At 46.4% G+C, this 15291-nt stretch overlaps 1 protein-coding gene across 3 annotated transcripts in view; it reads right to left on the bottom strand.

Moving 5' to 3' along the window:
- The window catches only part of TRIM8 (tripartite motif containing 8), a 127800-nt gene that overhangs the window by 15895 nt on the left and 96614 nt on the right, over positions 1–15291 (bottom strand). For all 3 annotated transcript variants that reach the window (XM_029610272.1, XM_029610271.1, XM_029610273.1), the window contains exons 5-6: positions 11440–11471; positions 4570–4685 (exon numbers count right to left, since the gene is read on the bottom strand). In XM_029610272.1, coding sequence (XP_029466132.1) covers positions 4570–4685; positions 11440–11471 — 148 coding nt within the window. The remainder of the gene's footprint in view (positions 1–4569; positions 4686–11439; positions 11472–15291) is intronic.

The raw sequence follows: 15291 nt of genomic DNA, 5'->3' as shown, positions 1-15291 counted from the left end.
AAAAGCTCCACCTGAGAGTGAGTTTTTGAAATCCTCTCTGGTGTCAAGAAGACCATACCTTCTAAAGTATTGAAAATTGCTCCTAAATTCTTTGTACTGACTAAACACTGCATTTTCCAAAATTGATTACCAACCAAACAATAGAGCAATTAAACCCCCGAATTTGATGCAGCTATACCTTCTGCATGTGTCTTGCTTCTTATTAACCAATTGACTAAATAGTGATGCACCATAACCCCTTTCTTCTCAAACTGCAACTACTACCATGACCTTGGTAAATGTTCTGGGAGCTGTAGCTAACGCAAAAGGGCAAGCTCTTAATTGATAATGCTGGCTGATTATACAGAAACGGAGGTACCTCTGGAAACTTTCTCTCACAGAAATATGAAAATAAGCCTCCTTTAGATCGACCAAAGTTAAAAATTCTACCCTTCAAACCGAATATACCACAGAACGAAGAGTTTCCATATGGAATTGAGGGATATGAAAGACTCCTGTTTACCCACTTTAGATGGGATAACAAAATATACTGAATAAAAATCACTTTGCTGCTCTCTGATTGGTGCAGGGCAAATTGCTTGGAGCATTATCAATTTGCTTAATGGAGAGTGAAGTGCAACCACCTTGCCTGGGGAATGGGCACGTGAAACAACAAAGTGATTCCTCGCTGGTAGCCTCAACTCTGGGGTGTAACTGTATTATGTCTAAAACTCATTGGTCTGTTGTAATATGGATCCACTCTCTGAAAAAAGCCTGAATCCTACTTCCTATAGGCACTACCAGAAAGTGAATCCTCAGAGCCTCATTGTGAAGATTGAGAAGCATTAGAAAGCCTGCTTGTTTATGAACGTAGCCTTCTCGCCCTTCGAAAGGATGCATCTTTCCTTTCCCTCTTGTAGATTGTGAGGCAATTCGCTTTCCAGGACAATATTTCCTGGCTTCACTAAACTGAGTATCGCCTCTAAACACTTTGTAATTTAACCTCGACATATCCTCAGGAAGAAACAGAGGCCTAGACTCACCTAGATTCCCCATTAACCCATCTAGCTCATTGCCAAAAAGATATTTACCATGAAGGGTAGATGACAAAGACTGGATTTTGACCAAGTATCTGCTGCCCAGTGATGGATCCACAGCTGTCTTTGTGTACCTACTGACAGTGCTAAGGACCTGGAAGAAACTCTTATCAGATCATACAAAAATATCCATCAACTAGCCCCAATTGACCTTCATTTTCCCCTCCGATTACACACTTCAACAAGACCGACAAGAGATGCTTACAAAGGATCTCTTCAAGTACCCCCTGCCAAAACTACCAGACACATTACGCTAAGAAATCGGGCCTTCTCCACAGCCGGTCCTACCTTATGGAACTCCATCCCCCCAGATCTTAGAATGGAACCCATCCTCTCAACCTTCAAGAAAAGACTCAAGACCTGGCTGTTCATGCAGGCTTTTCCTAACTCCAATATTATTTAACTCCTAACAATCAACACACATCACCATCAATATCACTATTAGCTACCTCTTACAATGTAATTATATGTAATTAGCTGGTTTTCCTTTCCTTTTTCCTTCTCACTCCAAGTTCTATTTTTCCTTGTTACATGTAACTGCTTTTCCACACTATTGTTCAAGTTTAAGTTTATTTTGCACTCCTGTTTCATGTGAACCAGCATGATGGGACTATTGTCTTGAATGTTGGTATATAAAAAACTTAAATAAATTAAATAAATGAATGAGCAGTTTCAGGCTCAAGTCTTGCCGCTCCCACTTCTTCTGACAGCTGCTGAAACCAACGCAGCAAGGCCCTAGCAACATAGCTAGAACAAATGGTGGCTTAAAGGGAAAAAGAATTGGCAGAAAAAATATGCTTGAAGATCATCTCTAATTTCCTATCCTGAAGATCTCTCAAGGCAGTGCCACCTTCCACCGGTATTGTCGTCCTTCTTGCTACAGCAGCCACCATAACATCCACTCTGGGTTGGAGAAAAAGGCGCTCCTGCGCTTCCAATGGCAAAGGATATAACTCAACCTCCTATATCCTGCCTCTGGTGACTGCCATTCAGAGACCACCATCACTTCCCATTTCTGGGTATGAAGGGAAGGAAGAGTATGATCTGCGCATTTTTGTTTGTATTTTTATTCTGCTTTCTAATTGATAGGGATAAATTGGAATCTTTTAGCTCAGGTGAGTTTTTAAATTACAGGCACTTGGATTACTTTTCTTATCAATGGAACCTCACTGTCGGGATGCCCTAATTCTAATGCGTCATTAGTATCCTATGAAGATACCTCCCTCCGAACCATGCACTGCTGAGTGACTGTCTGCTTTCCCCTTTGTTTTAGTTTAAAAGCTGCTCTATCTCCTTTTTAAAGGTTAGCGCCAGCAGCTTGGTTCCACCCTGGTTACAGTGGAGCCCTTTCCTTTCGGAAAAGACTCTCCCTTCCCCAAAAGGTTCCCCAGTTCCTAACAAAACTGAATCCCTCTTCCTTGCACCATCGTCTCATCCACGCATTGAGACTCCGGAGCTCTGCCTGCTTCTGGGGACCTGTGCGTGGAACAGGGAGCATTTCAGAGAATGCTACCCTGGAGGTTCTGGATTTAATCTTTCTACCTAAGAGCCTAAATTTGGCTTCCAGAACCTCCCTCCCACATTTTCCTATGTTGTTGGTGCCCACATGTACCACGAAAGCCGGCTCCTCTCCAGCACTGTCTAAAATCCTATCTAGGTGACGTGTGAGGTCCGCCACCTTCGCACCAGGTAGGCAGGTTACCAGGCGATCCTCACTCCCACCAGCCACCCAGCTATCTACATTCCTAATAATCCAATCACCAACTATGACGGCTGACCTAACCCATCCCTCCTGGGCAGTAGCCCTGTAAGACACATCCTCGGAGGGATTTGATAAGACAGAATAGACTTGCCTCACTACAGGAGAAACCAGATCCGCAGGAGCTCGGCCCAAAGGTAAGAAGCTATCTTTTGGCCCACCAGCCCACAACAGTACAAAGGCTATATCCCTTAAACTGTTCCTTAGGACAGGCTGTCCTTTGTAATAGGATGTACCTAACACATGGACCTCCATCCAGCAGCTGGAGGCACAGAACACTGGCTATGCCTGTACCATGCATGATATACATGTGTGATGTCAAAAAACAAACAAAACAAAAACAAAAATCTCTGCCTCCAACTGTTGGATGAGGGACATAACCCATAAATTCTGGACTGGTGGAGCAGAAGGAAGAGAAATAGGCGATTCCCCATCAGAACAAACCTTGGTGATGAAGAAACATACTTTAAAAATATGCTCAAGAAGGATGAAGACCAACACCCTCCCATCTTTCTTTGAGCCCAAACATGATTACAGCAATGCTAGCTTGGCAAGTACCACAAATGGAAATTAAGATCTCTATTCTGCTCTGTGATTGGGATGCTGCTTCCCTTGTGTCTCTCTCAGCACAAGAATCTTGTACAAGACTAGCAATATATTTTAAATATTTTAGTTGGTGGTTAAAGTAAAGAAGAGACATAGCTGTCATTCTGATTTAGATTTCATATTAGGTAGCTATGCCCCACTATTAGGAGTAAGTAAACTGAGGCACTACTGTGCAGGATCCTTATCAGAACCCCACATTAATATATGTAAAGCATGAATACAACTGAAATGTGTGATCCTACTAAAGGGACACTTTCATGTCTCGCCAACTCCCCCAGCCCAACACAAATCAAGTGCTATTGCTGGCCAAGTGTTAGATGTGAAATCCTCAGAGAATGAACCATTCCAGGTCCCCCTAGAGCCAAACCCTGCAGTTGCATCCTGCATCCTCTCCCAGGTCATAAGCCAGACAAATTGGAACAAGGGTTTCCTCAATCCATGGGACCAGCCCGAGCAAACAATTTTTATTCAAATAAAGTATAAAAATAGAAGAAATAGGAAGAGGCCTGCAATTCAGGTCCAGAGTGGTGGGCTTATAGCACTGAGGATTGGGGTTTGGATCCACTTTTAAGACAGGGCCAACCAAATCTGGGCACACTGTGCAGGTGGGGTACTCAGCCCACGGAGGGAAGGTGGCTCCTACTGACCAACATGAAGAGCTGAGGGCTGCCTTGGAGGAGGCACCCAACCAGCTTTTGGGTCACCCAGGACATGCTGAAGGGGGGGGAGAGGGGTGTATGCTGTGGGCAGGGCATGCCACAGATCACAACCAAAAACAACCCAAGCAGAATAAATAAAAAATATTAGTTTAAAAATGCAAAAATACTAAGGAATAAGACCAAAGGAGGAAGCTGCAGAGTAAAGAAACAGGCATATTTTAACACAAAAGCCATATTCGGTCTACTAATTTCCATTAAATTCCCATATCAGTGTTTCCTCTATAAGGGAGTCAATAGAAGGGGCATTTGAAAGTTTTTGGTTTAATTTTGTTCAACAGGATAAAGTTGGTCTAGAACTTAAAGTCAGGCTCAACTCAACTCCTATGCTTCCTCCTTTCAAGAACTGAGAGGGGAAGCACTCTCTCATTCCTAAGTTTCAGCAGAATATTGCTCAGTGGCTGGCCTTTACCTTCCAGCATTTTTCTCAGCTGTTTCTCTTTCTTTGAAATCTCATTCAGGAAAAGTTTGGAGTTCAGGTGGCCAATCTTGGGAGGAGGCAGGCTCCCTCCTGTGCAATTCTGGGTCCTGTTAGCCAAGAGAAAGAAAGAAGAAAGTGATTTACACTAAAATCTCTCCTCATCTCTTCTTCTAAAGTGTCTTCCAGGGAGTGACAGATGTATACCATCTGTTTCAGACCTATCCGCAGGAGGCAATGTAGCTCTCTAGAGAACTCTGCTGTCCTGATACCAAAAGAAGACCTTGGAAGAAATATCACACTGAGATGGTCAGGACAAATACTCACTTCCTGGCATATCCCTCCCCCTCACAACATAGGGGAATCTGGCTTTGCAGTGATCTTAAGACTCAGACACTTGGCTACTGTGTTCTTGAAACACACTGCAGAGCTTGGACTCTCAATTAGGCATGGTTTGGGTTAATATAGTTCTTAAAACACTTTCTAAGTCTGGATATTGGCAAGAGAGATGAGGACCACCCAAGTGTATTAAAAACATCCAGTAGGTGCTAAGCTGTCAGTTTTATGGGCAGTGCAAAGACCGTTATTAAAGCAAAATTGCTTACCTTGTAATAGGTGTTATCCCAGGACAGCAGGATGTAGTCCTCACATATGGGTGACATCGGTAATGGAGCCCTATGTACGGAAAACTTCTGTAAAAGTTTCTATGAAACTTTTGACTGGCACCAGAGTGCCTACTGAGCATGCCCAGCATGTCATGATATTCCCTGCCACAGGGGTCTCCCTTTAGTCTTTGTTTGTAGCAAATAGCGTTAGCCAAAAATAAAAAAAATAAAACGTATCGGACCCAACTCCGCGGGGTGGCGGGTGGGTTTCGTGAGGACTACATCCTGCTGTCCTGGGATAACACCTATTACAAGGTAAGCAATTTTGCTTTATCCCAGGACAAGCAGGATGCTAGTCCTCACATATGGGTGATTAGCGAGCTAGAGGCTGATTCATTTGGTGCTGAAACGACCGTAAGGTATTGTTATTGGAATGAATCAGTCGAAATCACAGCAGGTTGGATGAAGAAGGAGTTGGGTTTAAACTGGAAACAAGTTCTTTAAGACAGATTGTCCATATGCTGAATCTTGTCTTCCCTCTTTGTCTAGACAGTAGTGAGCTGCAAAGGTGTGAAGAGAACTCCATGTTGCTGCTTTACAAATGTCCAGAATAGGTACAGAGCGAAGGTGTGCTACTGAGGTTGACATTGCTCTGACTGCATGTGCGTTTACTCGCCCTTGGAGAGTAAGGCCTGCTGTTTCATAACAAAATTGTATGCAATCTGCTAGCCAGGTTGACAGAGTATGCTTACCCACTGCTTTACCTGGTTTGTTTGGATCATAGGACACAAACAGCTGATTTGATTTTCTTTGGGCTGCAGTGCGGTTTAAATAGAAAGATAACGCACGCTTACAGTCCAAAGTGTGTAAGGCTCTCTCTCCCTGGTGAGAGTGAGGCCTAGGAAAAAATGTAGGTAAAACTATGGTTTGGTTTAAATGAAATTCCGTGACAACCTTAGGAAGGAATTTTGGATGTGTACGGAGGACTACTCTGTCATGAAGGAACTTCGTGAAGGGTTCGTAAGTTACTAGGGCCTGCAGTTCACTGACCCTTCTAGCTGATGTAATGGCTATAAGAAATACCGTTTTCCAAGTAAGGAATTTAAGGTCACAGGTATTTATGGGTTCAAATGGAGAACGCATAAGCTTGGTTAAAACTACGTTCAGGTCCCATTGAATGCTTGGGGAATGAATTGGAGGTTTAATGTGAGTTAGGCCTCTCATGAATTTACTGACGAGAGGCTGCGTGGAGATCGATGCATCTCCTAGCTTGTTATGATAAGCTGAGATTGCACTTAAGTGTACCCTTACCGATGACGTCTTAAGACCAGAGTCTGAGAGATGGTAAAGGTAATCTAGTAGCGAGGTAGTGGGGCAAGTGAAAGGATCTAAATCTTTCTGAGTGCACCATAAAGTAAACCTTTTCCATTTGTAGGAGTAATTCTTTCTAGTGGAGGGTTTACGTGCAGCTATTAGTACCTGAGATATACTAGTTGAAAGGTTGAATGGTTGTAAGATCAGGCTTTCAACATCCATGCTGTCAGGGACAGGGATTGAAGGTTGGGATGGCGCAACTGACCCTGTTCCTGAGTTATGAGATTGGGAGCTACTCCCAGGCGAATGGGATCCCTGACTGAGAGATCTAGCAGTGTGGGGAACCATACTTGTCGAGGCCAATATGGGGCTATGAGTATCATGGACCCCTTGTCCTGTTGTAGCTTTACTAATGTTTTGGTTATGAGCGGTATTGGTGGATACGCGTATAACAGGCCTGAGTTCCAATGGCGGGCAAACGCGTCCTTTGGTAAGCTGTTCTGCCGGAAGAGGAGAGAGCAGTAATTGTTCACCTTGTAGTTCAGATGTGACGCAAAGAGATCTATTGTTGGTTGACCCCAGCGTTGAAATATCTTGATTGCTAACGCTGGGTCGAGGGACCACTCGTGTGGTTGAAAGTGACGGCTGAGGCGATCCGCTACTGTGTTGTGGATGCCTGCTAGGTAGGTGGCCCGTAGTAGGATTGAGTGTGCTAGGGCCCAGTCCCATATTTGAGCCGCTTCCTGGCAAAGGAGGTACGAGCCCGTACCACCCTGTTTGTTGATGTACCACATGGCTACTGTATTGTCCGTTTGGATCAGAACAGTCTTGTGTGAAAGGCAGTCCTTGAATGCATATAGAGCATAGCGTATAGCTCGAAGCTCCAGGAAATTTATCTGAAAGGAGGCTTCTTGCTTTGTCCACTTGCCCTGTGTTTTCAGATGAGCAATGTGCGCTCCCCATCCCAAGGTGGATGCATCTGTAGTTAAAGTCACTTGTGAAACTGGTTGTTGGAAAGGTAGGCCTTTGAGCAAGTTGATTGGTGATGTCCACCAGAGAAGGGAATACTTCAGCTCTGGTGTTATCTGGATGTGAGTGGACAGTGGTTGAATGGCTTGAATCCATTGAGATTTGAGTGTCCATTGCATTAGTCGCATGGTCAGTCTGGCCATGGGAGTGACGTGAACTGTTGAGGCCATGTGTCCGAGTAGGATGAGGCACTGATGAGCTGTGACTGTATATTGATTGCGAATAGAATGTACTAGGAGAACGAGCGATTGAGCCCGGTCTTTCGGAAGAAAAGCCTTTGCTGTGATGGTGTTGAGATCTGCACCTATGAACTGCAACTGGTGAGATGGTGTGAGCTGGGATTTGTCGTAATTGATGAGAAATCCCAAGGAGTGAAGCAATCTTATTGTGAGATGGAGAGAAGTGACAGCTCCGCTCTGTGTATGACTCTTGATGAGCCAATCGTCCAAGTAGGGGAACACATGTACTTGTTGCTTGTGAAGATGTGCCACCGCTACTGCTAGACACTTTGTGAACACTCGAGGTGCTGAGGCAAGGCCGAAAGGTAGCACCCTGTATTGGAAGTGTTGACCTTGTACCAGAAATCGGAGGAACTGTCGATGAGGTGGAAATATGGGAATGTGAGCGTAAGCGTCTTGAAGATCCAGAGAGCAGAGCCAATCTCCTTTTTGAAGAAGAGGTAGCATGGTGCCTAAGGACACCATCCTGAATTTTTCCTTCCTTAAAAATTTGTTGAGATTTCTTAGGTCCAGGATAGGACGTAGACCCCCGGTTTTCTTTGGAATGAGGAAATATCGGGAGTAGAATCCTGTGCCCCACTGAGGCCTGGGAACTCTTTCGATGGCCCTGGCAGTCAGGAGGGTAGATAATTCTGCTTGCAGGATTGTGTAATGATGAGACACTGTCCAAGACGGCATAGGGGGATTGTCTTTTGGTACAGTGAGGAAGTCCAAGTGGTACCCCTGAGATATGATTGAGAGTACCCATTGGTCCGTAGTGATGGAGGTCCAAGTTTGAAGATGGTGAGCAACTCGGCCTCCAACCGGTACTTGTGGATAGGGATTTTGATAATGACTCATGCCCTCTGGTTGAACTTCAAAATCCGGAAGTGGACGCCGCAGGCGGAGGTTGTTGAGGCCTAGCAGGTCTTTGGCGAGGCTGAGACCGTTGAGCAGGTCTTTGTTGTCTGGGCCTGGCTACTGGTGGATAATACCGCCTAGGGCGGTAATATGGCTTTCTTTGTTCCCTTCTTGGAGGCCTCCTTGAAGGTTGATGTACCTCTTGTGGCAGCTGAGAAAGCTGTTTGAGGGTTTCTGTATGGTCCTTGATGGTGGCTACTGCCTCCTTGACCTTATCGCCAAAGAGGTTCTCCCCTAAGCAGGGCAGGTCCGCCAAGCGCTCCTGTACCTCTGGTCTCAGCTCTGAAGATTTAAGCCAGGCCCATCTTCTCGCTGTTATTCCAGCTGCAGATAATCTGGAGGTTGTCTCGAATGAATCATACGTGGCCCGAACCTCGTGTTTCCCTGCCTCTAGGCCCTTATGTACTAGGTTTTGAAAACCTTCCTGAAGATGGTCAGGTAACTGCTGAGACAGGGATTCCACTTGCTTCCATAGGTCACGCTGGTACTGGTTCATAAAAAGCTGGTATGAATTTATTCTAGCTACCAGCATCGCAGCTTGGAAGATTTTCCGACCAAGATTGTCCAAGAACCTATTATCCTTTCCAGGAGGTATGGAGGCGTGTTGCTTTAATCTTTTGGCCTTCTTTTGGGCCGACTCGACCACCACTGACTGGTGCGGTAGTTGAGTTTTTTGGAACCCCGGGATGGGTTGTACTAGGTAAGTGGCATCCGCCCGCTTATTAACAGCTGCCACCGACCCAGGGTGTTCCCATATCCTGTACATAAGTTCTTGTAAAACTTCATGAACAGGAATAGCAAGAATTTCCTTGGGAGGGTCCACGAATTGAAGCACCTCCAAGGTTTTTTGCCTGCTGTCCACTTCAGAGATGAGAGAAAAGGGAATTGTTTGAGACATCTCCTTAATAAAGTTGGAGAAAGAGAGATCCTCCGGTGGTGACTTTCTTCTATCTTCTGGGGGAGAAGGCTCAGAAAGGAGGTCTTCATCCGAGGAGAAATCTTCGTCACTATCATCCAGAGGGAGCTCCAACGGCCTAGTAGGCTTAGTTGGCATTTCAGAAAGTGGAGTCTGAGGTCTGAGGGGTGGTGGGACACCCGAAGGACCTGGTATTGGCTCTTGACTGTCATCTACATCTATAGGTTGTGGTGGAGATGAGAAGCAATGTATTAGTGAGTCCAGCTTGTCCATTAATGGTTGAAAAATGGACTCTTGAAAAGGCATCGAGGGTGCCATCGGGATCGATGGCCGTGGTGGAATCGATGGTACCCGGGGAATCGGCAATGCTGAATCCGGTGGCTGCGGCCTAGGTAGAACCGGTAATGGAATCGGCGCCATCGAGGAGAGCGGTGATTTCCTTGGCATCGGTAGTGAAGGAATCGGTGATGGAACCGGAGATCCTCCTATGACCGGTGTCGATGGCAGAACCGGAGTGGCAGGCCGTGGCATCGCCTCGATAAAGGCATCCTTAACCGCTTGACGTATGTAATTGTCAAGTTCCGCCCACATGGATGATGTGAACAGAGCACCCATGGGGGGAGGCGGTGGCGGCGACAGTAGTACAACCTCAGGGCCCTGAGGAGGTACGATTCCTTCCGCCGGAATCGGCGAGGGTTGGCCTGTCGGTGGCTCGGAAGCCTTACTTTGGAGCCGGGCTTTCTTACTCGGTGCCCCGTCCTCCGCCGATGGCTCGCCGGGTATCGGAGCGATGGTTGCTGGTTGCGGCCTGCGATGCCGATGGCGATGTTTATCTTTTTCGCGCCCTTTTTCGCTACTCGATGTGGACGCTCTGGACGATGGTGAGGGGGAGGAAAAAGGAGCGTCTCCCGAGTCACCGGAGTGACGTTTCTTCAAGACCACTTTCCTAATCGCCCCAGCCGGAGACGATTGTGTGGAAGTAGACGGAGCAGTAATCAGTTGAATTTTGAATAATTGCTCCATCTTGTCCATCCGTAAACGTCGACCTTTCGAGGTCATCGTAGCGCATAAGGGACAATTTTTTACATCATGACCTTCACCAAGGCAAAGTACACAGTCTTGGTGAGGGTCTGTAATAGACATATTTCTCGCGCATTTCGGACATTTTTTAAAACCTGTAGCCATTTTGTGGCCGGGCAGCCGTCGACGGCCTAAGGCTCAGGTAAATTTTGTTTTTAACGAAAAAACGGCACGGAACCGCGAGAACGGGAAAAACTCACCGCGATGATCAAACTAAGGGAGACCCTCTGCGGTTGAAGTTTTTTAAAGCTTTCCGTAAGGAAAATATGTGGAGAATCCCACAGGACTCCTGATAACCGCGAGGCTAATTGCTTCGCGGAAAAAAGAAGACTAAAGGGAGACCCCTGTGGCAGGGAATATCATGACATGCTGGGCATGCTCAGTAGGCACTCTGGTGCCAGTCAAAAGTTTCATAGAAACTTTTACAGAAGTTTTCCGTACATAGGGCTCCATTACCGATGTCACCCATATGTGAGGACTAGCATCCTGCTTGTCCTGGGATAATCATAATACCACAGTTTCCAGTACATGCCCCTCTTCCACTATGCAAGCATGTCTGGAAATAGACCCCAATGACATCATGCAATCAAGGGCCCTATGCACCAACTAGTTCAGTTTGGAAGAGGCTTCATTAGTTAAGCCCTTCCTTAGCCTTCCACATTATATCTTCCCCTTCCAATTTCTCTCACATTGACTTATCAGGATACCCCGATGGCATACATCTTCCCAACTACGTTGAGATATGCACAACCCCTCGTAGCTAAACTGCAAGAGATCTCACCTGTCCATTAGGATTTTCACCGACTTGGTATTCTACAAGGGAAAACAGAAAGTTAGTGGTGGCAGAGTGTCAGCAGCAATGAACAGTTTTTTTTTCATGGGACTCTGCCCTTATCCCTTCCACACCAGAAACAGGTTCTCTGGGGAAACAGCCTGAGTTATTGCAAGAAGGGCAAACATTTACAACAGATTTATTTGTCTGTACTCAGTTCTGTCATTCAAGTAGATTCTGCACCAAGGGAGCAGTAGAGGAAAGCTGGAAAGCAGTCAACATTATATGTGCAATTGCTGGGAGATTTAAGATCTAAACCCACACATATTCAGGCATGGGAGACTGAATTGGGTAGGTCTTTTTTTTTTTTTTCATTAAATTTTTATTAGGTTCACTAGTCAACATTACAATGAACACGGGTAATTCTTCTGAAGTGAGGGAATGGGACATTTGATACAGTTCACTGAAGAAAAAGCTTGGTTGAAAATAGCAATTGCTTTACCATTGTACCTGACTCCGATGAGGTTAAAAAAGATTTTCTCAAATATGTCGGGTAACTGTTGGAGGGAATGTGGACAGGAGGGCAGCATGTTACATGTTTGGTGGAGCTGTGTAAAAATCTCTCTTTTTGGGATACAGTTTGGCATTTATAGGAAAATTAGTTCTTATCTGTTAATTTTTGCTCCTGTAGTACTAAGGGATCAGTCCAGACAGCTGGGTTTAGACTCCCTTCCAGCAGATGGAGACAGAGAAAAACTTGTAAAGCACCCCCCTCTTAACCTGGTGTGCTGCCTGCATCTCCTCAGTATAATTACTATCAAAGCAGATAACAAGTAGTAAAGTAGCAAAAAAAAATTGCATCAAAAAATTGCAGATTAAGCAAAAAAAAAAAATACCCAAAGAACTGTCAAATTGAACAATAACCCTATAGCTTGCTTTTGGTTTCTTCAGCAAATACTTCAACATCAAAGCGGACTCTCTCACAAGGGAGGGCGTCTGGACTGATCCGTAGTACCCACAAAACAAGAAGGGAGGCGATCTATGAAAGCCGTAATGGTATCAACAAACAAGATAGATGCCAAATGTCTTTTGTGAACATTTATTGAAGTGGAGACGAAAAAATGCCCGACTCAGGCCGAGTTTCGCCACTACCCAAGTGGCTGCCTCAGGGGCTGACTTATTCAAGGATCTGAACCTACATGTATCGTTCAGTTTGTAGGTTTGAACGGCATCAATCAATTCCTATCCGTTCCACTGATCCGTAGTATTACAGGAACGAAACCTATCAGGTAAGAACTAATTTTCCTTTCTCTGGATCAGTCCAGATAGCTGGGATGTACTAAAGCTTCCCTATACTGGGTGGGACGTAAAGAGCCCCGCCTGAAGAACACCACTGCTGAAATTACCATCCCCTGGAGTCTGAACGTCCAAACGGTAGTGACGAGCAAAAGTATGCAATATTTCCCAGGTTGCCACCCTGCAAATCTCTTGTAGCGACACCAACTGACATTCAGCCCAAGAAGCGGCCTGAGAGCGTAGCGAATGAGCTTTCAATCCCTCAGGAATAGGCCGGCCTCAACACAAGAAAGCTGACGAGATAGCTTCTTTTAACCATCGGGCTATAGTCGTCTTGGACGCCTGTTGACCTTTCCGAGCTCCACTCCACAATACAAACAAATGATCCGACATCTGGAAAGAATTTGTGACCTTCAAATAGTGCAGGAGAGCCCTCCTGACATCCAAATGCTTCAATTCCTTAGCATCCGGTGCCTCCGAATCAATGTGAGAAAAGGCAGGAAGTTCCACAGACTGATTCAAATGGAACGACGAGACCACCTTCGGCAAGAAAGAGTGAACGGTTCTGAGAGAAACCCCCGAATCCGAAATACGTAAAAAGGGTTCCCTACAAGAAAGGGCTTGAAGTTCAGATACCCTGCAAGCTGAGCAAATGGACACCAAAAACACCATCTTAAGAGTGAGGTCTTTTAAGGTAGTCCGTTTAAGAGGCTCAAAAGGAGCGTCACACAAGGCCTTAAGCACCAAATTCAGGTTCCAAGACAGACAGACCGGACGGATCGGAAGATTCAAATGCTTCGCCCCACGCAAAAAATGGATGACATCCAAATGGGACGCAAGGGAAGTACCATCCAGCTTTCCCAAAAGACATCCCAAGGCTGCTACCTGAACCCTAAGGGAATTAAAGGACAAGCCTTTAGCCAAGCCTTTCTGCAAAAACACAAGAATCTGCGGCACTGAAAAGCGGTGAGGAAGGACTCCCTTGCTGCTCAAACACCTTCCACATTCGAACATACATCAAAGAGGTAGACGTTTTGTGCGCTTGTAGAAGGGTAGTAATAACATCCCCCTGATAACCCTTCTTTCTCAGTCACCTCCTTTCAAAAGCCAAGCTGCTAGACAAAAGCCTGATCGAAAAATATAGGGCCTTGACGAAGAAGATGAGGAAGATGACCCAATCTCAAGGGACCGTCCACTGCGAGATTGACTAGGTCCGCGAACCATGGGCGCCATGGCCATTCCAGAGCCACCAGGATTACTCTGCCTGGGGGAACCTCTATGCGACAGATAATTTTTCTGACGAGAGGCCACGGCGGAAACACAGAGGAGCACCGTGCCCGGCCACGGAAGAACCAAGGCATCTACCCCTTCCGCTCCGTGCTCCCTTCTACGACTGAAGAAGCGAGGTGCCTTGGCATTCCTTTGAGTTACCATCAAATCCAGATGAGGAACTCCCCACCTGCGAATGATGTAAGCCACTGTGGTTGCGTTGTCGGACAGTACCCGAACCACTCGACTGCGCACCATTGGGAGGAAGAGCTGCAGCACTAAACGAACTGCTTTTGTCTCTAGGGGATTGATGGACCATTGGCTTTCCTCCGGTGTCCAGAGACCTTGGACTGCCCGGGATTGGCAAGCAGCCCCCCAATCAGAGAGGCTGGCATCCGTGGTGACTACCACCCACTGGGGAACCTCGAGATCCACTCCACAATTCAGATGCTCTGGAATCAGCCACCAGCCAAGACTGGATCTCGTGGACTCTGTGAGCGGTAACTGGATTTGAAACTCCTCCGACTTCGGATCCCAATGAGAAAGCAACGCTCTCTGTAACGGTCTCATATGAGCAAACGCCCAAGGGACCAACTCCAGAGTCGAGGCCATGAAACCAAGGACCTGCAAGTAATCCCATACCCTGGGCTGAGGAAGAGCAACAGCCGGCGGATGTGCTGCATCAACTTGGAGATCCAATCCATTTGAAGGAATACCTTACCCACCCAGGTATTGAAGCGGGCTCCCAAGAAGTCCAGAACCTGGGACAGATGAAGATTGCTCTTTGCCTGATTGACCACCCATCCCAGAGACTCTAGGAGACCCACAACCCTGCTGATTGCTGCCTCGCAAAGTACCTTTGACTTTGCCTGGATGAGCTAGTCGTCCAGATACGGGTGGGCTAGCACTCCCTCTTTCCAAAGAGCTGCTGCGACTCCTACCATGACCTTGGTGAAAGTGTGAAGCGCCGTCGCCAAACCGAACGGCAGGGCACAAAACTGGAAATGGTTGCCAAGGATCTTGAATCGAAGGAACCTCTGATGATCCCTGCGAATGGCTATGTGCAGATTCGCCTCGGTCAAATCCAAGGAAGCCAGAAATTTGCCCCTGCAGACCGCCGCTATGACGGAGCGCAAGGTCTCCATCCAGAATCGTGGGATCTTGAGGGCTTTGTTCACATTCTTTAAGTCTAGGATCGGCCGAAAAGACCCCTATTACTTGGGGGACGATGAAATAAATGGAATAGCGTCCCTTTGCCCACTCCCCCGGAGGGACTGGTACTATGGCCCCCAGAGC

The sequence above is a fragment of the Rhinatrema bivittatum genome, chromosome 7 (genome assembly GCF_901001135.1).
Source record: "Rhinatrema bivittatum chromosome 7, aRhiBiv1.1, whole genome shotgun sequence".
In the NCBI taxonomy this organism is placed as follows: domain Eukaryota; kingdom Metazoa; phylum Chordata; class Amphibia; order Gymnophiona; family Rhinatrematidae; genus Rhinatrema; species Rhinatrema bivittatum.
The sequence above is the reverse complement of the archived record's forward strand: the minus strand, read 5'-3'. Positions and strand labels throughout refer to the sequence as shown.